The 25560-nt window shown below is 32.7% G+C and overlaps 2 protein-coding genes across 2 annotated transcripts; one reads left to right on the top strand and one right to left on the bottom strand.

Moving 5' to 3' along the window:
- Nucleotides 1-16499: 16499 nt before the first annotated feature.
- LOC146949430 (geraniol 8-hydroxylase-like) lies at nt 16500-19606 on the top strand. The gene is made up of 2 exons (XM_085745446.1): nt 16500-17460; nt 18848-19606. The coding sequence occupies exons 1-2, from the start codon at nt 16582-16584 to the stop codon at nt 19418-19420; spliced, it is 1452 nt and encodes a 483-aa protein (XP_085601572.1). The 5' UTR covers nt 16500-16581; the 3' UTR covers nt 19421-19606.
- Nucleotides 19607-22474: 2868 nt separating this feature from the next.
- Nucleotides 22475-25323, bottom strand: LOC146949431 (protein trichome birefringence-like 42). Its single transcript, XM_085745447.1, has 5 exons — nt 25020-25323; nt 23912-24086; nt 23645-23823; nt 23394-23552; nt 22475-22920 (listed from the first exon to the last, which is right to left on the bottom strand). The coding sequence occupies exons 1-5, from the start codon at nt 25289-25291 to the stop codon at nt 22653-22655; spliced, it is 1053 nt and encodes a 350-aa protein (XP_085601573.1). The 5' UTR covers nt 25292-25323; the 3' UTR covers nt 22475-22652.
- Between the last annotated feature and the right edge of the window lie 237 nt (nt 25324-25560).

Genomic DNA, 25560 nt, shown 5'->3' on the forward strand with positions numbered 1-25560 from the left:
AGTTTATGTGTCATAAAATTCACACATATAATAATCTATTATGTTTAGAGATTCATATTCTCTAAATTCTGATTTATATGAACTTTTGGTTCATATATCTTGACTGCAATAAATAAAATTGTCTAATCATATAACTTTGGAATTAAGTCCAAGTTACTCAAGTTTAAAATTAAACGCTTGTTCACATGTCAAATATTAAAATCACACAACTAATAAAATAGAAGGAGAATTTTAATTCTGAATATACCATAAAAAAGGTAGTCTTTCCCAATAAGAATACGAATACAAGTCAATAGACTTGTTCTTATAGGATCAAAATCCTAAAATAAGTGAGTGCTCGAGTTTATAGTTAAAATCGTAAAGATATGCTGATGCTTTAATTTACCAAAGAAAATGAGTTCATGTGCTAGAATTGGAGTTGGTTTTGGTAAAGCAGGCACAACATATTTCTAACGTGTACACTCAACCTTCAAAATTAGAAGCTAGCATCTTTTTCTTTTACCAACGCACTATACACAGATTATCAATACTTGATCACAGGATTTGCCGTTTCCACTTAAAGTAATAACCGAATCCATTGCAAGCAATCATCAGTTCATTATTTTCCTTTTCGATCCGACACTTTTTTTTCGTAACAAACATGTCAGTTTTATCACTATCAATGATAATCAGGAACTGTTGGAGTTCTTATTCACTTGTGTATGTGAATTTCTTAGTGTTGTTGTTATAACAACAAACACTTCTTTGTTTCAGTCGAAAGATGTATTTCTTATAGCTTGATTTATCCTTCTTGTATTTAGGGACAATTGAACCTCAATAAGTAACTTCTTCGGTAGACATAGCATATCGAAACGTCTTAAAATTGTTGGTTTTTGGATTTCCAAACTATTGTATTTGAATTTCCAAATTCTATTATCTACCGAAGTTGTTACTAGGTTTAGTCACGACCAGGTCGCTCTCTTTAAGACGTTTCGTGGCACTACCCAAAGTTGTGCAAGGTAGACTATCAACCACGCCGCCTCCAAGATAAAACAAGCCCAGCTACAACTGTGCGGTTAACTACTGCACCGTAGAAAATCGTTCGAGAATTACACCCTCAAATATGGTACTAAGACCACTCTTTAATACTGAAACCACTTTAATATGGTATTATTACCATTCTATTATGGTGCTAAGACCACTCAAATATGGTGTTTCCACCATTCTAACCCTTAAGTTCTCCAAACTATCAATATGGTACTGTGACCACTCAAATATGGTGTTACCACCATTTCTCCTCAAATAGAAAAATATTGTTATAATATTTATATACCGTTAAGATCATTCTTGATTCCGAAGGGACATTATTATTCCAAATAGGGACTATGATCTTAAAAGTACTCTTTATTCCGAAGGGACTATGAACTTAAAACCATTCTTAATTCCGAAGGGACATTAAACCGAAAAGGGACTATGGTCTTAAGAACACTCTTAATTCCGAAGGGTTAGAAAGGAGTAGAAAAAGGAGAATGACTTGTTAAACAAGTCGAAGGAGGGAGAAGAGAAGAAAGACTCGTCAACACAAGTCAAGAAAGGGAGAAGAGAGAAAGAGTTCCCGACAACTCAATGAAACTCTTTGGTGTGTGGAATGCACTGTGTGAGCACTCTATTTATAGAGAAAATTCACAACTAATAAGTGAGAAACTTTGGGAACAAGTAATACATTACTTTGTCATTAAGTAATTCACATATTAGATCTAGTACAAAAATATCTCAATTGAGTACCAAAATATATTAGATTTAGTACAAAATATTTTAGCAAAACTTGGGGACCAAGAAAGCACTTTCTAATAATGATTAAATTAATTATTTAATTTATCATTTCCAAATAATAAAATATATATCAATATATATTTTCCTCTAGTGCTTACGTACCCCCATTAATTAGAGGTACACCCGCACTATATAAACACTACTAATGTGTGTGTTCCATCCGATGTGAGACTTCCACTTTTTTCAATTCACACAACACTAGTTCTACCCAACATGGGAATTTGTGTTTAGTCTTTTTTACTCAATTTCCACACATGTTCCAACAATCCCCCACTTGAATTTAAAAAAATGGTTTCAGAAATAACGTCAAAGACGTCTCTATAAGATTTGCTAGTAAACAAAGGTGTCGCCTACAACTTGAACCTTTGCATAGCGAGTAAAATTCTGACTAACAAGAGTTGCTTACAACATTGAACTCTATCTCAGACATAGAACCCACACACAAACCTTTTCATAAGGTATATTCTAAAAGCCCGTGCGTTAATGGCCTTGCACATGTATCCCGGTTTAACGAACGCTCTAGGTATTCTGCCCCGAATCCCATAGGAATCGGCCCTTAGTTCCACATTCGTATAGGTGAGTCTATCAAGAGTACTCCTGTAGCTATGTACTCCACTCCAAATAGAGTATAGATCTCATTAAGAGTTTCTATTATCTCATCCTTCTATCGCTGCAAGAATCATGCTTTCTTACTTTTAACATAGCATGTTCTATCACTTGTGACTTGTTATTAACCATTGAACCTATTTCTTGGGATCTCCAGTCATGTAGGTCGGGTTACCATCACTTGTGACCTTTGGGCATTAGTCCCATCCTATTGGATGTGTTTAGGACTTTCTTTTTAGTAATTCCTTTCGTCAAAGGATTGACTAATTCTTTATCAGTACGTATATGATCTACTTTAACTGTTCCTTTTGAGAGTAGCTAGCTCTCCAATACTTTATGTGTTCATGACTTAATAATCGCCTCTTACCATTGTGGTAACGATTCTCAATTTTGTAATAGCTGCAGACTATCACAACAATTTAACACTTTTGAAAACGGTTTTATCCACTAAGGGATCTCAATTAGCAAGCATCTTGTCAACTTGCTTCTCCACTAGTTTTCTCTAGTGTTCTCATCTCAGATTCATTCCATAGTGGACTGAGTCAATATCATTTGTTTTAACAAACAACTCCTCTAGTGATGCTCAATATACAAACACTAGTCGCTAAATATTCATCTGAAAGATGTTCTATTTTATATCTTGTACCATTTAAGTACAATAGGTTACTCCTAGTGAAGTAATCTTAGAGTCATAGTTTTCTTAAGGCACCTCATGACTCTTTCTATAGCATGGCAATGCTTCTCATCCGTCTACTAGTAAACTTGCACAAGAGTTTTACGACATCGGCAATGTCGGGTCTAATACATTCAGTGGCTTACCTAAGGACTGCCAATGATGCTCGCATATTTTATTTGTTTAACTTCATCTCAAGTGTCCTTACACTTGGATCATAATATATGATTGCAAGTTTACGGTGAAATAATAATATTTCCTTAAGAACTTCAACTTTGTCTAGGTCTTTCTTATCAATGTTATTGATAAACAATGATTTCACATAATTCATAACATGAATCTTTAAATCAAATATGAGCAAATCGTCTTCATAGAGACATATGATTGTGCAAATATTATTTGTCACTTTCATTCACGTTATACGCATTAGATAACATTAGAATGTCAAATTTTTCATGTCATTCCTCAGGAGTTTATTTTAGACCATACAAATAATTATCTAACTTACAGACCATGTTTTCTTGTCCATGAATCGCAAACCTTTCAGGTTGTTTCATATAGATTTCTTCTTCTAGTTCACCATAAAATGAGGCAACTTTCACATCCATTTGGAGTATTATCGAGTTATGAACGGCGGCTAAAGCGACTAGTACTCTTATGGATATGATTTTCGTGACTGGTGAATGAATGTCGAAGAAGTCTATATTTTTCTCTTTGTCTAAAACCTTTGATTACAAGGAGGGCCTTGTATTCATAAACCGTACCATCAGGTTTTAGTTCTTTTTCCCAAAATCCAAATACAACCTATTAGTTTGCAACTATGAGGCAAGTCAACAAAGTGTCATGTTTTGTTAGACTCTAGAAAATTCATTTCATCTAGGCATGGCAACAAAACCCATACCCGTGGTTATCCACCCGAACCAAACCCAATTTGACGGGTTTTTCCCGTTTTGACTGGGTTTGGGTTTTCCCCGATTTCAAAACACGGGTATGGGACGGGTAACGGGTATATAGGTACCCACCCCGAACCCATACCCAAACCCGTCCCGAATGCATAAAACTATTTTATGTTGATATGTCATGTTATTTTATTTGATAATTATCGTGTTATAAAAACTACGATTGATATTTAAAGGAGCAACTAAATCAATCGGTCTAACAAATGTTAAAGTGGACATATTGTTGGATAATGCATTACAATATTTCTCTAGGGGTTGCAAAAAATCTTCTATTTTTTACTAAAAAAATTTATTCAATGCGGGGACGGGGATGGGGCGGGGATACCCGAACCCGTTGGGGACGGGGATGGGGTTCAATTTCCCATCCCCGTTGGGTATGGGTAGGGTAACAGGTAAGTATATGAGAATCGAGTATGGGGACGGGGAATGTAAAACCCGTCCCCACCCCGCCCCATTGCCATGCCTAATTTCATCGTTTATTGCTTTTTGCCATAATTCAGCATCCAATGAGGATATAACTTCTTTAAGGCTTGATGAATCTTCTTCCAATGTATAAACCAAGTTCATACTCTTTAGCAATTTTAGCTTTCTTACCTCCTTGAGGTTCTATAACATCTCGTATGATGTTTTCATAACTATTTCTAATTACATGAATGTGATTAGATATAGTGCCCCCACTAGTTCTTAATATACAAGGGTACTTACTTCATAGAAATCAACATCTTTTAATTCTATGATCACTTTAACATTTAGGTCATAAAACCTATATGCTTCGTTATTTATAACATACCTAATGAATACACATTCATAGGCTCTACTAATGAGTTTATCTCTCGGGCTCAAGATCTGAACTTATGTCAGACAATCCCAAGTTCAAAAATAAGACAAGTTAGGTTGTCTTTTCTTCAAAAATTTCTTAATTGGAATTTTTGGTCTTAGACTTTGGTACTCTGGCCAACATAAATTTCAATTTTTGTTAAAGAAATTGAACATATCAAGCATATCAATTTTATTTTCAAAATTTGCAGTCATCAATAAATATGATAAAATATCATTTTATCATTTCTAGTTTATGTGTCATAAAATTCACACATATAATAATCTATTATGTTTAGAGATTCATATTCTCTAAATTCTGATTTATATGAACTTTTGGTTCATATATCTTGACTGCAATAAATAAAATTGTCTAATCATATAACTTTGGAATTAAGTCCAAGTTACTCAAGTTTAAAATTAAACGCTTGTTCACATGTCAAATATTAAAATCACACAACTAATAAAATAGAAGGAGAATTTTAATTCTGAATATACCATAAAAAAGGTAGTCTTTCCCAATAAGAATACGAATACAAGTCAATAGACCTGTTCTTATAGGATCAAAATCCTAAAATAAGTGAGTGCTCGAGTTTATAGTTAAAATCGTAAAGATATGCTGATGCTTTAATTTACCAAAGAAAATGAGTTCATGTGCTAGAATTGGAGTTGGTTTTGGTAAAGCAGGCACAACATATTTCTAACGTGTACACTCAACCTTCAAAATTAGAAGCTAGCATCTTTTTCTTTTACCAACGCACTATACAAAGATTATTAATACTTGATCACAGGATTTGCCGTTTCCACTTAAAGTAATAACCGAATCCATTGCAAGCAATCATCAGTTCATTATTTTCCTTTTCGATCCGACACTTTTTTTTCGTAACAAACTTGTCAGTTTTATCACTATCAATGATAATCAGGAACTGTTGGAGTTCTTATTCACTTGTGTATGTGAATTTCTGGTGGGATTTAGTATGGGAAAGGATAGTTTTTTCCCACCATGGGAAAGTAAATTCTATCCATTAGATTAAGCAAAGAACATTGTCTTATGGTGCACTCTCAACACTAGATTATCTTTTTTTCCCTATCTTCCACCATCATCTCTCCTTCATTGTCATGTTCAATCTTCAACCAGAACAGAAAAACTCTTCTTCACATGTGTTCCATAAATCAAATTAAAACTAAACTACTCAAACAAACAGAATAAGATCTCAAAAAAGGAAATAAGTCTAGAAAATGGAAACGATTTTTTCTTCTTTTTCTGATGAACACATTTTGCAAGATATTTATTCAACTCATGTCCATAGTGATACTAAGTTTGATGCTGAATATCTTTTCAACATTGCTGGAAACATCCATTGTTGATAATAGGCTTGAAAAATGAAAATAGACTAGCTCATTATACTGAAGAGTTTTTTATTCTAGGAACAACAACAATATTCATCATCACATAAAGCATATTCCTGAGAAATCCTTTCAACCCATCACTCCAAAATTTCTCATTTTTAATGTGAGATTCAAGTGAGAAGAATCAAATTAAACAAGAAGATGAGTTATGAGAAAAGGTGAGTGATAGAATAATAAATTGGGGTTTTGTTACAAGTGAGTGAGTGAAGATTAAGAAGATGATTTATGAAAATGGTAATTCATCTCTCAATTGACTAAGATGATGATTGAAGTGTAATAATTACTGATGGTGGTGGGTGAGTGGAGAACGTGTTTTCATTTTAAGGAAATTTTGATGCTGTTGTTGTTGATGGGTTAATGGTGATGGAAGAGAGAGTGGTGGTGGAAGCTAAAGTGAAAAAAAATTTAGTGTTTAGAGTGTACCATAAGACCATGTTCTTTACTTAATCTAATGGTCAATATTTACTTTCCCATGGTGGGAAAAAACTATCCTTTCCCATACTAAATCCCACCTGAATTTCTTAGTATTGTTGTTATAACAACAAACACTTCTTTGTTTCAGTCGAAAGATGTATTTCTTATAGCTTGATTTATCCTTCTTGTATTTAGGGACAATTGAACCTCAATAAGTAACTTCTTCAGTAGACATAGCATATCGAAACATCTTAAAATTGTTGTTTTTTGGATTTCCAAACTATTGTATTTGAATTTCTAAATTCTATTATCTACCGAAGTTGTTACTAGGTTGAGTCACGACCAGGTCGCTCTCTTTAAGACGTTTCGTGGCACTACCCAAAGTTGTGCAAGGTAGACTATCAACCACGCCGCCTCCAGGATAAAACAAGCCCAGCTACAACTGTGCGGTTAACTACTGCATCGTAGAAAACCGTTCGAGAATTACACCCTCAAATATGGTACTAAGACCACTCTTTAATACTGAAACCACTTTAATATGGTATTATTACCATTCTATTATGGTGCTAAGACCACTCAAATATGGTGTTTCCACCATTCTAACCCTTAAGTTCTCCAAACTATCAATATGGTACTGTGACCACTCAAATATGGTGTTACCACCATTTCTCCTCAAATAGAAAAATATTGTTATAATATTTATATACCGTTAAGATCATTCTTGATTCCGAAGGGACATTATTATTCCAAATAGGGACTATGATCTTAAAAGTACTCTTTATTCCGAAGGGACTATGAACTTAAGACCATTCTTAATTCCGAAGGGACATTAAACCGAAAATGGAATATGGTCTTAAGAACACTCTTAATTCCGAAGGGACAGAAAGGAGTAGAAAAAGGAGAATGACTTGTTAAACAAGTCGAAGGAGGGAGAAGAAAAGAAAGACTCGTCAACACAAGTCAAGAAAGGGAGAAGAGAGAAAGAGTTCCCGACAACTCAATGAAACTCTTTGGTGTGTGGAATGCACTGTGTGAGCTCTCTATTTATAGAGAAAATTCACAACTAATAAGTGAGAAACTTTGGGAACAAGTAATACATTACTTTGTCATTAAGTAATTCACATATTAGATCTAGTACAAAAATATCTCAATTGAGTACCAAAATATATTAGATTTAGTACAAAATATTTTAGCAAAACTTGGGGACTAAGAAAACACTTTCTAATAATGATTAAATTAATTATTTAATTTATCATTTCCAAATAATAAAATATATATCAATATATATTTTCCTCTAGTGCTTACGTACGCCCATTAATTAGAGGTACACCCCCACTATATAAACCATAGTTTTAAAAACCGGACCGGACATTGACTCGGTGAGGTCACTGGGTCACTGAGTCATTGGTCGAACCACTGGGTCAATGGTTGAACCGCGTGACTGAATCGGTTGACTCGGTCGTATAACTCGGATTAAATTGAATGACTCAGCCAGTAAAAACTTCTAAAATACTCATGTAATTTATACTATTTTTTTTTTAGGAAATAATTTATACAAATATTAAAAAATCATTACCCAAATTAACATAATTTCACAAACTCATTTTTCAAATATAAACCAATTTACAATAACACACGTAGCTAAAATATTTCCTATCTTTTTTCTATTTCTGTATAATATATCTTATGCATGATGAATAAAGTAATAACAGTATAAAATATATCTAGCCTTTCACATGTTGACTTTACCATTTTTCTTAAAAAAAGGAGAGAATTTTATTAGGTTTTAAATGAACTTTAAATGCCAATTGAAGTTGGAGACATAACCCTACTTTTGTGTTGCACTGCCGCCACCTTCATTACTCTTCATCTTCTTCTGTTCTCTCTAAATCAAAAGCAGATCCAAATAGATCTCAAATAGAAAAACACATATGAGATCTAAAATGTTCAATCATTGTTCTTGTCTTCTCACATCTTCTCCCCTTCCATCGCGAGATCTCCTGTTGTGTGATAATCTTTCACTTTTTCTCATTTTCTAGTTTTTATATCTTTTGAAATGACGTTGTGTAATGACTCGGTCCGGTTCACCAAACCGGCCGAGTCACCGTGTTCTACCGAGTTTCAGCGAGTCACGCCGGTTCTGACCGGTTCAACTGCACATCCGATCCAACAAGTAGACCGAACCGGCCACACTACCGGTTCACGGTTCAACCGGTCCGACCGGCCGGTCCGAGCCGGTTTTTAAAACTATGATATAAACACTACTAATGTGTGTGTTCCATCCGATGTGGAACTTCCACTTTTTTCAATTCACACAACACTAGTTCTACCCAACATGGGAATTTGTGTTTAGTCTTTTTTACTCAATTTCCATACATGTTCCAACAAAAACTATGGGCTTCTAGTTCTAGAGCTTACACCAACATCAACACCATCCCTCCACATTATTCAAAGCTCGTTAATTTTTCAATATCCCGGACATTATTAAACAAACCCAAAAACTTGAGCATTTCTATTTTGTAAAACAAAAAGATCAGACAACATACCACATAACTCAAACCACTTCTTCAACTCAAAGTACTATAAATAATCAGGAATACTAGTGAAATAATAGGTTGTTGTCTTGTGCAAGTGCTTGTTTTTTTTTTTGAACAATTTGTGCAATTGCTTGTTTTTTTTGAACAATTTGTGCAAGTGCTTGTTAGTTGTCGTTTGAACCATTAAAGGAGATGTAGTGCGCAAGCTATTGTGCCTTCTGGTGAGAGAGCGACCATGAGGTCTGACCCACTTTTGATCGCGATATGCCTTCCTTTGATCACCGTTGTCCCCATTAAACTTGTTGTGAATTCATTAAAAATCACACCAATAAAATATTTGATGCGTTAAGCAAATTAATCAAGCAACCAAAATAACGTGGATGACGGTTATAAACACAAGCAAAATATTTTGTAAAACAAAAAGATCAGACAACATACCACATAACTCAAACCACTTCTTCAACTCAAAGTACTATAAATAATCAGGAATACTAGTGAAATAATAGGTTGTTGTCTTGTGCAAGTGCTTGTTTTTTTTTTTTGAACAATTTGTGCAATTGCTTGTTTTTTTTGAACAATTTGTGCAAGTGCTTGTTAGTTGTCGTTTGAACCATTAAAGGAGATGTAGTGCGCAAGCTATTGTGCCTTCTGGTGAGAGAGCGACCATGAGGTCTGACCCACTTTTGATCGCGATATGCCTTCCTTTGATCACCGTTGTCCCCATTAAACTTGTTGTGAATTCATTAAAAATCACACCAATAAAATATTTGATGCGTTAAGCAAATTAATCAAGCAACCAAAATAACGTGGATGACGGTTATAAACACAAGCAAAAGATAGAACAACAAAGGAGAAAGAGAGGACACACGAAAATTTGTTTACCTTCAGTCCAATACTGACCTACACTGGGGGGAGAGAGCAGCTCTCCGTTCCATGATGAGTAACTTTAAAAAAGAGATATCAAATGGTTACAAGAATCAGTCTTCAAAGGTGAATCTCTTCCCGTGACAATGAGACTCTATCCTAATAGTGTTTTGTTCAAGGTGAATCAAAACAATCTCAACCCGAATGTTTGGTGCCAGGAGAAATCTCTCCAAATTCTAGTTTTTGTTGTTGATTTCTAAACCCTTGTTTGTCTACTCTCTCATATTTCATGAGATACAAGATCTGTTTAAACAGAGAAATATAACTCATAAATTTGAAATGGATATCACGTTGATGATACGTTTCTTTTTATACCCCAAAATATATTTGCATCAAATCTTCCTTCATACGATACAAAAATATATTTATTGTCCATAAATATATTTTCAGCAACAATCTTCTGAAGCACAAAATATATTTGAAACAAATCATTTATATTTTTAGCAACAATCTTTTTCATCCATCAAATTTTGAGTCAATTTCAACAAAATTGTTCCCAAAATATCCTGGTTGTTACAATTAAGCATGTGTTTGTCATCATCATGCCGTCTCTCAAATCCTTGAAATCCATGACCTTGAAACCTTCCAAAACCCGAACCACCTTGCCAAAAGGAAACCTATGATTTAATCTGTCCTGTCATTGTTCACCCGGTCGGATTGCTTTTTATACCCCAAAAATATATTTGCATCAAATCTTCCTTCATACGATACAAATATATTTATTGTCCATAAATATATTTTTTAGCAACAATCTTCCGGAAGCACAAAATATATTTGAAACAAATCATTTATATTTTTAGCAACAATCTTTTTCATCCATCAAATTTTGAGTCAATTTCAACAAAATTGTTTCCCAAAATCTTGATCGTGGCTGTTACAATTAAGCATGTGTTTGTCATCATCATGCCGTCTCTCAAATCCTTGAAATCCCTGACCTTGAAACCTTCCAAAACCCGAACCACCTTGCCGAAAGGAAACCTATGATTTAATTTGTTCTGTCGTTGTTCACCCGGTCGGATCGCTTTTCAATGTCTTAGGCCTTAGGTTGAACCTAAGACTACCGTCTCTCTCTCTCTCTCTCTCTCTCTCTCTCTCTCTCTCTCTCTCTCATCTCTCTCTCTCTCTCTCTCTCTCTCTCTCTCTCTCTCTCTCTCTCTCCTCTCTCTCTCTCTCTCTCTCTCTCTCTCTCTCCTCTCTCTCTCTCTCTCTCTCTCTCTCTCTCTCTCTCTCTCTCTCTCTCTCTCTCTCTCTCTCTCTCTCTCTCTCTCTCTCTCTCTCTCTCTCTCTCTCTCTCTCCCCCCCGCTCCCCCTCCCTCCCTCCCTCCCTCCTTTTGTTCCTATTGTAGTACATTTACATGTAAATGTACATTTGTGAAATCAAAAATACCAACTCAAATGAAGGTGTTCGACATAAAAATATAATTTCACACATTTAAAACATATTCTTTCATATATTAAATGTCACTTAAGTTCATTTCACACATTTAAAACATACTCCCTATACGCCCTTGTATGTAAGCACTCTTTGTATTTTTCATATTTAAAAAAAAAAGTTGTTTGTACAACTAATGTGTCTATTTTGTGTGTTAATATTACCAAATTGTTCTTTATTTGTATGTGTATTAAATTTAACTTTTATATTTCAAGACAAGTTAATAGTACTAATTAGGGGTATGTTTAGGAAAAAATAATAAATACATCTAATAATTTAAAAAAGAGTTTTTATTTTAACACAAAATTTTTAGTCAAAATGGTAATTTTTAGTCAAAATGGTACTTAGATATAAGGATGGATCGAGTATAAATAAATGAAATTGTACCATTTACAAAGCTAAGGCTTTGTTTGGGAGTTTGGAGGGGAGGGGAGGGGAGGGTTTTGCAAAAAAGGAAGGAGCAAGTGGAAGAAATAGAAGACATTGGGATGAGAGGGCTTTGGAGGTTAATTTTTTACTCATAATAAAAAATCCCCCTCATTTGGGGGAACTCAAAAATTGTATTGGGGGAGGGTTTTGTGGGGTTATGAAGGGTTTATTTGAATTTTTCAAATCCAATCTATGTTGTTATTATATTATTAAAATTAAAAGTATACTAATCATAAGGATTAGTTTATCATTCTCAAAAAAATTGTTCTTTCAAAAAATGTGAATTTTTTGTCCATTTTTCTATATATTTTCAACCCCCCAAAGCCCTCCCCTCCTTTCCCCTCCAAACTCCCAAACAAAGCCTAAATATATATTTTTTATTCCAAATATATCAATATTGACTGTTAACCATTGATACCTTTTTGACCGAGAGAAGAGCGAATATATTCCAACAGAAGACAACGGTGGTGGTGTTTGAAGCTTGAATCGTTCTTTTTTTTCTTTTTTTTTTTAACCCAATGAACGAATCTTAACTTAGTGAATGAAATCACGTCAAAAAGAAATAAAAATTAGGGAATGAATCGTTCAAACTACAATACATATCTAGGCTTTAATGTAAAAAAATAAAATTGAAAGCAGGACAGGTGGCAGATTATGGTACATCCGATTGATATTTCTTAAAAGTAGGTTGATGTTCATCCTATAGATATATTTTTTTTAGGGGCATCCAATAGATTATTATTTAATTTTTCCTTAATCGGTACATATTGATTGTCGCATTATAAGAAAGAAAAAATGTTTTAAAATAATTGTATAGTGAGATTACAAAATTCTATCAAAAAAAAAAGTGAGATTACAAAATATCATTGTATATTGAAAATTGATAATTCCTCAACATCTACAAAGCATGTATACTAATTCTCGATGTATCTTTGTATATTTTTTTTAGTAAATTTTTCTTTTTATTCTAAAACAGATTCATATTTGTTCAACATTACCAATATGTATGTGACCAAACAAACATTCAAAATTTTAATAAAGAATATGGATTCAATAATTTATCTAAAATGAATTCGGTTGTTTACAAAGAAAACTATCCAATACTTTTTAGTGGTTGACAACATGTAATTTCTTAATAGAAAAAACGACTGTTCAATGACTAATTAAAAAAATATAAAAATATTCCCTAAAAAAAAATTGTGGTGGCGGCTGCTTCTAATATAATGCATGTGCATCTATCCTGGCCTTTATGTTTTTAATGAACTTTCGTTACTAGAAAATGTTAACATGTATCTTAAAAACCTTATCATTGATAAGGTTTCAAAAGTAAAAATTATACATTGAAAATTGTATTAATTTATTTTTTAAAAGGTTAAATAAAATAAAATTCAATCTTCTAAAAAATAAATTAGCACAATTTTCAATAGATAATATCTTCCGTACCATAACATTTGTTCCAAGACGTTATCATTTCCTTTTATTTTAACTCTACTTCAAATCTTTATTATGGACAACATCAAAAGTTCATTATACTCTAATTTTTTTTTTGTGGTGGCCGGGGTTTGAACCCCGGACCTTGCATATATTATACTCTATATTTATTTATGACAATGGTTAACACTCGCTAATTAATATATTTTGTAAAAAATAAAAAAATTAGTTTTGTAAAATTGTTGGACACTTTCTTTTATTTATATTTTTAAAATGCGTGAAATGAACTTAAATGACATTTAATATATAAAAAAATAATGTAAAATCTAACTCAATTAATAATAATAGTATTGTTATGCTGGACACCTTCATTTGAATTCATATCAGGGACTTTGCATATATGTATGTAGATTTTAGATGACATTTATATTATTATTACGGATAAAAAAAACAATATAGGAGAGGGAATCATTTTCGTCACAATAATTTTTGTTTATATTATTATTACTGTGACCTGTTTGCTTGAAGTCAAATCTTGTTTCCCTATCACAAAGCATTTTTTCCTCTAAGAAAAAAGTCAAGTCTTGTCAAGCACAAATTTGTTCGAGAAAATTTTGTCTTGACTTCTTATATTCGTTCAGCCATGAAGGAAAAAGATTTCTTAATTCGTAGAATTTAATTTATCATCTATCCAGCAGCCACCGGTACTAAAAAACAAAAATTAGTGAGGGAAATTCAGTGAGGGAAAACATGAAATCTCTCTCAAATTCCATCACTTAATTTTGCGACCAAGAAATTTATGAGAGATTTTATTTTTTCCGTCACTAATTTCCCTCTCTAATTTTGCTTTTTCTAGTAGTGTAAATATATATAGTTTTTAGATATTTGATCGTCTTAGAGTATCTTTGATCGGTTAAACAGCAAGCATATACAGTAAACACATACAAAACAATACATGAGAAACTTTTATAGTACTGAATAATTTTGTCCTATACAACTTTTGTTGGATAAAAAATTATTTTGATATTTTAGACAATTTGTACATCAGATAAAATGTTGTGTTGTGGTTTCGTGAGAAACAAAAATTTAAGTTTTTGTTTTGGCCCCCTAATTTGCCATATCCCTCATACAATTTTTTTTATCAAACATTGTATAAATAGAATTGTTCCGTCATGTCTTTCATCATTCAAAAGTAAACAGTTCAAGTTTGGCAAGAAAAGGAAAATCCTACATACATCGATTCATCTAGATCTCTTGAAAACCCGATTGAGGGGAATGAGGATGTGAATTCTAATGTGCAAGAAATTGTTGTGGTTCAACTTGTTCCGGAAGTACCCAAGTCATAGTTAATGCGCAATCTGAGGTTGCTATTACTGCAGTTACTGAAATTGACACAGTTGCGCACATTACAAATGATGAAACTATAGAGATAAACTATGAGACACTTGAGATTGAGAATGTTGTAGGGGAACAATTGCAAGTTGTTGATGGTGTTGAGGACGAATTTGAGAAGAATTAGGATTTGTGATGACACTTGTTTGGAGAATGACATACATGAGTATCAGGTTGCTAATGTTTCTAATGATGTTGAGCATGAACATGAAATTGTTACAAAGACGCTGCTGAAAGTATCCAATTTTGAGCCGTGTTTCTCAAAAAGATCTTGCAATTATTCATGAAGTTTAGAAATGTTGAAGAAAATGTTGATAATACAAGTTTCACACTTTACATATCGAAGGTCACTGAAAAGATGAAGTCCAAAATAGGAAATATCAAATATAATACCCGATACAAGGGTGAGCATATCAAACATCACTCATAAAGTTTCTCTTTAGGAGCATTAGGGTTGTTGCATTGACATTCTTTCTTCTTCAACTGAGGATGTTATGGTTTGAGAAAATTCGTCAGATAAGGAATTTTTTTTTTTGAAATATGCTTTCTTTAGGAGTCGCCTAAAATTGCCCAATTTCTAATTCCCTTGCCTCTTTTATGTTCTTCTTGTCTTTTACTCACTCCGTTTTAAAATGAGTGTCGTTTTAGGTGTTTACACACATATTAAGAAATGCAATGATTAAAAGAAAGAGAATGGTTATTTTACCAAACTATCCTTATTAACTATTGGTTAGTTTTAAAAGTAATACTTTGGAAGTAGTGTGCAGAGTATTAATTAGAGGGTACAATTGAAAAGAAAAAGTTATTATTGCATTGGAAACTGAAAGTGACATTCATTTTGAAACAATTTTTTTTGGCTAAAGCGACACTCATTTTGAAAAGGAGGGAGTATTTCTTTTGAGGAATGTTAGGGACACTCTCTTTTCAACACTCTCTTCAACACTTATTCTCTTATTGGATAAAACTAATGTATGACCCACCACTTTAAGTGGAACCCATTTCCAAAGTGTGAGACCCACCATTATTTAAGCCAATTAAAAAATGAGTGTTGAAGAGAGTATTGAAAAGAGAGTGTTGCTAGCATTACTCTATTTCTTTTACCTTGGATTCGGCACAACCCTCCAACTCTTTGTATTTCTTTTTCTATTAGTACTACTCCCTCCGTTTCAAAAGGAGTGTCGTTTTAGGTGTTTACACACATATTAAAAAATGCAATGATTAAAAGAAAGAGAATTTACCAAATTATCTTTATTAACTATTGGTTAGTTTTAAAAGTAATACTTTGGAATTAGTGTGCAGAGTATTAATTGGAGGATACAATTGAAAAGAAAATGTTATTATTGCATTGGAAACTGAAAGCGACACTCATTTTGAAATAATTTTTTTTGGCTAAAGCGACATTCATTTTGAAACGGAGGGAGTAGTATTTTATTATGAATATACTTGTATTTAATTTGGGGTATTTAGAGATGCCCACGTAATTGGAATGTCTAAAATTCATGTCCATACACTAAGTTCATGAAAAAAAAACATACAAAGTGTTATTGCTTTCCGTCAAAACACATATTAATTTCTTGACTTTGACTTTTTTTGGGAGGTTTCTTGACTTGGACTTTTTAACTCTCAGGAACACTATATATATAAATCAATTAGTTCAGGAATGCAAAACATCAAAATCTCTTAATTTAATCCTCTCCCATAGGCAATAGCAATATTCAACGTTACTTGTCCCAATTGAGTCCAAAAATGTATTTTGCAATCACAATGTTCCTCCTTCTACTAACATACATAGCTATAAACTTTCTTTCACTCACCAAAAAACAAAGTTACAGTCTTCCACCAGGACCTTCACCTCTTGCAATTATACTAAATGTTTTTGAACTAGGAAAAAAACCACAACAATCATTAGCCAAATTCTCAAAAATACATGGTCCAATAATGCATATGAAGCTAGGGCAAATAACTACCATTGTAATTTCTTCAGCAGAAGTAGCACAAGAAGTGCTACAAACACATGATCTCTTACTCTCAAACAGAACAGTCCCTCAAGCTGTTACAGTTTTCAATCATGATCATTTTAGCTTACCGTTTATGCCGGTTTGCGATCTTTGGAGAGACCTACGAAAAATATGCAAAAACCATTTGTTTTCTAGCAAAACTCTTGATGCTAGCCATGCACTTAGGTGTAAGAAGCTTCAAGAGCTTTTATGTGATATTGATAGAAGTAGCTTAATTGGTGAAGCTGTTGATGTTGGAAAAGCTGTTTTTAAAACTTCTTTGAATTTTTTGTCAAACACATTTTTTTCTATGGATTTTGTTAACTCTGCAGGAGAAACTGATGAGTATAAAGGTATAATTGAAAATCTTGTGAGAGCAATAGGAACACCAAACTTGGTTGATTTTTTCCCTTTTTTAAAGATGGTTGATCCACAAGGTATAAGAGGAGTTTCAGCAGCTTATGTTGAAAAATTGTTCCATATTCTTGATTCCTATATTAGCAAGAGATTGGAGTTAAGGGAAGGAGACAATTATGTCACAAATAATGACATGTTAGACAATTTGCTCAACATCTCTCAAGAGAATGGCCAAAAGATGGACAACACAAAGATTAAACATTTGTTTCTTGTAATTTTCTATCCATCCCTTTTTACTATTTTTAACTATTCTTTATTTATTTTTTTTATCAAGTAGCCCAGTGGCTAGAATTCACCTTTTTCAAGGTGAATAAGTGGGGTGTCCGAGGTTCGAACCCTGCATATAACAATGCATGTCCTTGCGAATTGAGTTATGCTTACGGAGACTCTGGACTACTTAACCTTATATGTTTTTTTACTATATAACAATGCATGTCTTTGCATGTCCATGCTAACAATGCATTTACTATTCTTTTTTTCTTATATGTTTTTTTATTGCTTTTATTAATTGATCTACTTTTTAAATGGTTTAAGTATCTAACTAATTTGTTTCAACCAATGACCATCGTATAATGTCATATAAGATAGTGAAAGCGTAAGATAGCGAAATCATAAGCTAGTGAAAGGTATCCTTTGACTTAGGACTAATTGACAGCTCCCAAAACTTCATATTTTTTCTTTCTTGAAGAATAAAAATGAATTCACATGCATGGCAACCTATTATGAGTTATTTTAATTTGTTTTCAAGATTAGGGATGCCAATTAGTCATGCATAAAAATTACCTGGATGGAACATGGCACATGAGAAAGTTCCCCTGGGACAACTCGGGGACATGGTCACAAAATTTCTTTTTGTTTATGATAATTAATTTTGTAAAAAAATTCACAGTAATGTCATAATATTACACTAGATTTTTAGTTAAAATTTTAAGAGTTATATAAGTTTTTAGTCCCTAAAATATTATCAAATTTCGTTTTTTGTCCCAATAAAAAAATGTGCAACATTTTCATTGCTTAAAACTTTCCTATAAAAAAAGGATAATAAAACAATTTTAAAATTTAAAACATAGCAGGGAAAAAACTTCAAGCAGGAAAATTTTGTAAGGAAACATGCCGCTACTCTTGATGGGGACGAAAAACAAAATTTGAATATTTTTTAAGGGCATAAAACTTAATTAAGCCAAATTTTAATTTGTTTACTATCTATATCATTATGATTTTTTTGGATAATCCATACTCAAGACATCATATATGTAGCAATTTAAGAATTAAAATTATATCACCAATCCCCGTGAGCTTATCTCAATTGGTAGGGATATTTGCATATTATAGGCAGGGGTCAGGTTCGAACCCCAGACACTCCACTTCTAATTAAATTGTGCGAGCTCTAGCCCTTAGGCTAATTGAAAACAAAAAAAAAAAAAATTATATCACCATAATCACTCACAATATTAATCTTAGTGTTATGATTGACATGAAAGTCATTTTCCTTTTTTCTATTTTGATAACATACTCTTTTTTTTTTTTTTTTTTTGTCTAGACATACTCATTTTCTTTATTAATAAACATTTGTATTACATTTTGTGACTTTGTAATAGGATTTATTTGTTGCGGGGACTGATACAACTTCCTACACAATAGAAAGGGCAATGGCTGAACTAATCCACAACCCTCATGCAATGTCAAAACTCAAAGAAGAACTTCAACAAATAATTGGTATAGGAAATCCAATTGATGAATCAGACATTACTAGACTCCCATATTTGCAAGCAGTTGTTAAAGAAACGTTACGTTTGCATCCATCAGCTCCACTTTTGCTACCAAGAAAAGCCAAAATAGATGTCAAAATTAAAGGATACATAATTCCACAAGGTGCACAAATCCTAATTAATGAATGGGCTATGGGAAGAAACCCTAATATTTGGGATAATCCAACTTTGTTTTCACCTGAAAGGTTTTTAGGGTCGGAAATTAACTTCAAGGGCCAACATTATGAATTCATACCATTTGGTAGTGGTAGAAGAATATGTCCTGGAATGCCACTTGCCATTAGAATGTTGCATACTATGTTAGGATCATTGATTAATTCCTTTGATTGGAAACTGGAAAATGGAGATAGAGATATTGATCAACCCTTGCGAGCAATTCCAATTAGAGTAAATAAGGTGTAAGATACAATACATTCATACATTAGGATATTTATTTATATTTGTATAAGGCACATCCATTGTGACACAAAAAAGTTTGTGTGCCATGTTGTGAATTTAAGTTAGTTTAAGTTTTTTTGACCAAGTTACTTTAAGTTGTAATCGAGATATATTTTTTTTATAGATAATAGTTATGTGTGTTGTGAGATACATGATATTTTTCTAATAACTTCGATAGTATTTGCTATTTTATTTGTTTTTGTTAAATTATAATATTGCTATGTAATGAATGTGGCTTAGTTGATTAAACAACGATAAAATTGTAGGGGAGGACTGCACTTCAATCCCTTAGAACACATTCCTCGAAGCCATTAAGGTGCCAAAGATCTTAATTACAATGACTATCCACCCAAAAAAAATTATTTGGTTTCTGTGGCCAGGAAATGAACATATAGACTCATTTATAAAAGTTATCCTTATTTTGAAGAAGAAAATAAATTAATAATATATGAAATCAAGTTAGATTTTGAAAAGAGTTAGATTTGGTAGTTGATTTAAGTAAGAAATAATGAAAACTAAAGGCCTTTTTATGTTTTAAAAAAGAACGAAAAAAAAAAGGTAATTTATAAAATACTTTCTAAACAAAAGAAAATCTAGTAATAATAAATTGTGAATAGTTTTAGAATGAAAAAATTGTTAAAAAGTCCCACATCAGATAAGAGATAGTCTCATAAAATGTTTATAAGTGGGAGGCAATCCTCACCTCACAAGTGGATTTTGTGGAGTTGTATTAGGTTCAACCACGATTTCTAAAATAACTCACTTAAAATATGCTTTTCACTGCCAAGAACGATCAATTCATCATTATTCATCATTTTTGGAACTGGGAGAAGAATCACTGAGAACTTCATCATCATCCTCGGATGCAACTTTTAGCAAATTTCATAATCGGAAGCGGAAGCACAATATTCATCTACATCCCTCAGGTATCGCTTTGATACCATGTAGAAAATCGTAGAATATAATCATAGGGATGAAGATCATAGATGTAAGCAAGATAGAAAGCGTAGCTGTATTCATGAGAAGAATACACATATATAGTAGAATGAATTTGATTGAATAAAATATGATTGAATGGTACAATGAGGTAACTAATTTATAGAGTAACTTGGAGTAACTAACTCCCTAACTAACTAACCAATCTACTAACTCTATTTTAACTACCTTAACTAACTCCACATAACTTGCAACTATTTTAACAAAAAAAAAACCTATTAAAAACGTGCCTTTTTTTAATAATATTAAAAACGTGTTTGATGAGATTCTTTTCAAAAAAAAAATTTTATCCGACCTTATTGCCAAAAAAAATTCCAAATCTGACCCCCTCTCACATTTAAATACAGATTTGACCCCCTTTCAGGTATTTTTTTTGTTTGGTTTGTCGTTTTCCTCATTACCGCAGTTTCAAATTGCGGTAATGAGCTTCCTTCTGACACATGGCAGGGTACAGGGTGCAACAGGTTTGACTGATTTTTTCTAACTTTTTTTATTCATTACCGCAGTTTGGAATTGCAGTAATGAAATTTAATTTTTTTTTCGTTTTCCCTCTTTTTGACACTATAAAAACAACATATTCATCCAAATTCACAATCATTTTTACTTACATTTCTACTTCTTTTGCATAGTAAAACTAGACATTAAAACGACAAAACTACTTAGTTTTTTTACACGACGATTAATTTAAAAACATTTCACGTTTGATTGGTTGAACACATAATACATAACGATATTAACTAACGATTTTTAATGGTCGGACAATTTCTCCTAATATGACCGGGATGCCGACACAACCCACACAGTCTCGGCGTCGGTGTCCATTCTTCCACCTCCTCGTCCATTTCAGTCCTAATGCGAGTACTATTGGGTCGACCTTTCTTTAGTATTCGCATGTCTGGATTATTGGGTTGACCTTTCTACGTACTCCAATGGTCACAACCACATACTACCATAGAAAGTCTAGCTGCAGGGTTTAACGAAGATGATTTCGTTAATGGAATTTGGACGAACTCTGTTCCACATGTGCAAAATGAGGTGACTATGGAAATTAATGATGCTGAAATTCAAAATGAGGAGGTGGAAGAGGAAGAGAAAGAGGAAGAGCAAGACCAACAACCCGTACGAAGAAAAAAAGATAAATTATGTGCTACGGGAAGTCATAATTTAAATTTAGGTTGACGTAAATGGATACCGCGGAGAAAGTAGTTTTTATTTTTATTTTTAACACAATGAATAATATAATTAGTGTTTTTAAATTAATATTTATTACAATTATCAGTAATATTTATTTATTATTATTTGCATTTAATTTTAAAAAATATATATTGTGCCAAAATAAAAAATAAATAAAAATTTATTACTGAAATTCCAAATTGCGATAATGAATAAAAAAAATTTTAAAAAAAAATAGTCAAACCTGCACCCTGTACCAACTTGCCATGTGTCAGAAAGAAAGCTCATTACCGCAATTTGAAACTGCGGTAACGAGGAAAACGACAAACCAAACCAAAAAAATACCTGAAAGGGGGTCAGATCTGTATTTAAATGTGAAAGGGGGTCAGATTTGAAAAAAAAATTGGCAACAGGGTCGGATAAAAAAAAAAATTCTTTGTTTTCACTTTTAAGAATGTGTATGTCAAAAGTATATGGTGAAGTTTGGATGACAATGGCATTGTGACAACAATGGAAAGAGTACGTTGAGTGGAGTTTACACTAACACTAATGATTGTTGAACAATGACAATGTGGGTGGAGCATGGAGAATATGCTATGGTGACAACTATGAATGGTGGAAACATCATTGGTAGATAGTTTCCATGGTAACAATGGTGGAAGATGCCCATATGTGTGTGTGATTTGTGAGTATACACTCGATTTGATACTTAAATCTACGAGGCGTTTTCACTATAATCTTTCACCTTATCAAAATCACAAACATATTTTGGTCTAGAAAACTTTTACTTTTCTACCATTCGAGCACAAAAAACATTAAAAAAAAAAAATGCTGCTAGTGCAAAGACTATTTTGGTCTAGAAAACTAATGAATATACAATTCAATTCCTTCTTAATGCAAAGAAACATTAGCATGTCTACTTACATTTTCTTGAAGTTAACTCATCATATTTCTAGCAATCCTGTGTAGCTACTCAAGCAAAAGAATAACATAAATAATCGACGTACAGAATGAAACCAAATTAACACTAATCTTCAAGAAGAGCAGCATACAACATTTCATTCCAAGTATCAGGAACACCAGCAAGACACCAGTGACTGCAGTCGACGTAACTTTCTCCGCGGCCGGTGTAGATAGACGGGTGACCATCCCTCCTTAACTGTGTTAGCAAAGTGATGTCAAGCAATTGTACTGGCTTCTCCATTTTACTTATGATGCTCTTCACAGTGTCTACACCAGGATAAGGTGGCATTGGTCCTTGATCTGGTTTAGTTTGTCTCAAGCACCCTTTTCCACTAGAATTTTTATGTCATTCAGGAAAAGAAGAAAAGGGAAAAAAGAGTGAGTCTTTGAGTATACTTTCATAATCAATATTACCATTTCATCATAATAAAATTCAGTGTCTTAAATGTCTTTCTATGATCTCTCTTCACATAATACTTATAATCAAGATTTTAACAAAAGGTCGCAACTAGAGTCTGAGCCATCGAACACGTTGCAATCTATGTAACATTGGGATTTCAAATTAAAGGTGTGTCCGGTCCAGTGTCTATTATGTGTCAGAGAGTCGGACACCAACACGAAACTATCACATATAATTTACATTCATTTTTTTTTTTTAATTTCAAACAATTATCAGTGTCGATGTGTCAGTGTCGTATCTAGTGTACGCATCTATGACAGTGCTTCATAGACCACAAGTGAGAATTCATAAAGATAATAACCAAAATCCAGACATTCATTGAGTGGAAGAAACAGTTAAACTTACTCAACATGAGAAGCAGCAATTCCCTGAAACAAAACTCTAGTCTTTGAGGGTTCAATGTTGGAATCAACCCATTTGGCCCAAGTTCTTAACCCAATTTTAAAAGCTTCCAAATGATCCATCTCCTTAATTAATTCATTCCCAACTTGAAAATAATCCCATCTGTGAAAACAATTAAATAAAAAACCATTAACCACATGCTCAAATTCCTCACATAAAAATACCAAAATTTGAGTTAAAAAAAAAATCAATACGTTTGAGAATTTCCAGTATGAGTCCACCAATGATATGTATTGAAAATCAAAACATCAAAACCTTTCCATTGATTTCCTGAGCTAATTGTGTCCAACCTCAAAATTCTTCCCTTTTCTTTATCATGAACCAAATCTACTAAGAACCCATTTTTTAACCACATGATTGAAGCTTCATATTCCTATAAAAACACCCCAAAAAATCAAAATTGACAAAATCATTTAACTAATCAAACAATCACAAAACCCATTATTTTCTTGTAATAGTACCGGAATTGAGAACACAGTAAGTTCTTTTGTTTGTTTTGTTAAGGTATAATTTGAATTTGGGATTGCAATGTGAAGCAAACAAGTGAGTGATTGCCACATGTTATTGCTTATGGAATCTCCCACAAACATTATCTTCTTTCCTTTGTATCTTTCCAAAAACTTCCCACCATCAAACCTGTTAACAAAAACCATTAGAGAAGCTAAAAAATAAGTTCTCATTTTACTAATCAAACATGAAAATTGAATTATCAACAATACATTCATCTAAGTCTAACTAGACTCAGATTTCTTAAACAAAGTCTCGAGTTTGATTCTTGTGACGGAAACAACGTGGTTAACAAAAGTCATTATGTAAGCAAAAGGATAATTACTTTTTTGCTAAGTAAACATAAATATTTTTTTTCTGAAGAAGCTAAACTAGCCCACCGAAATTAATGCTAAGGAGAATTGAATTGAGACCTTGAGAGTTGAGAGTAGCACACTGGAAGGTCTCTAGCCGACATAAGCATTGAATTACTAACATTACATTCATCTGAGTCTAACTAGACTCAGATCCTTACAATGTGTCGAGTTTAAACAATGTCTCGAGTTTGAGCCTTGTGATGGAAAAAAAATGTGGCTAACTTTTGTTGCCGATCAAACATAAACATTGAATTAACAACATTACATTACATTACATTACATTACATTAGTCCAAGTGTAATCAGACTCAGATCCCGGTCTCAAAAACATAGTTGAAAATGGAGATCCCACTAAAAATAGTCAACTATGTTCTCGAAAAACATAGTCAATCATCCACAAATCGGTTGAAACTTCATACCAATATCATACACCAACAACAATAACAACAACAAAGTTTTGTCTCACTAAATGAGGTCGACAACATTGATCAAACAAAGTCATAATGTTCAATCATATATCACATGTCGATCAAACTCATTAATTTTTTTATATTTTTCTTATCACTTTCTCCTATAGTTTCAAACAAAAATCATACTAACAACAACAACAAAAAAACATAAAAACTGAAAATAAAAACAAGAACTTTGGTCACTACCCATTTGAAGATACATTCCAAAAAACAAAACTTTAACTCAAATATAACTACCTTGGAAGATTACAACTCAAGGGCTTCCATCTATACTTGATATAATCTCTATCAGTTCTACCATTTCCAAGACAATCAAAACCTTGACCAATGAAAGGACAGTCCTTTGAAGCATCATAGAGAGGGTAGGAGAAGGTAGTAGAATCATCATCATCAATGAACCAGTTGCCTTGAGAGTAATCACATGGTTGTTGTAGAGAAGTTGGTAGTAGTGTCCATAGAAATGCTGAAGCTAGTAGCAAAGAACATAGTTGGTGGAATGTGAGTGACATTTTGAATTGTGACAAACTTCAGAGACGTTTGGTTTTTGTCGTATATTTAATACTGTACTTTATTTTTATTTGAAGCTTTTATTTATTTTATTTTTTGAAAAATTCAGTCAAAAAATATAAATAATTTTTTATTTTTGAAAAAGATTATTGCTTTTCTGTTTTGACGAGACTTTATTCTAAAATTTATTTCGGTCAGTGTTGAAATAAGTAAAAAGAATTCATTTTTATATTGATTAAGAAATTTAGTTAAGTCTAAGTAATTTTTTTAG

The sequence above is a fragment of the Medicago sativa genome, chromosome 2 (assembly GCF_051527215.1).
Source record: "Medicago sativa cultivar Bolivia chromosome 2, Bolivia_mono, whole genome shotgun sequence".
In the NCBI taxonomy this organism is placed as follows: Eukaryota; Viridiplantae; Streptophyta; class Magnoliopsida; order Fabales; family Fabaceae; genus Medicago; species Medicago sativa.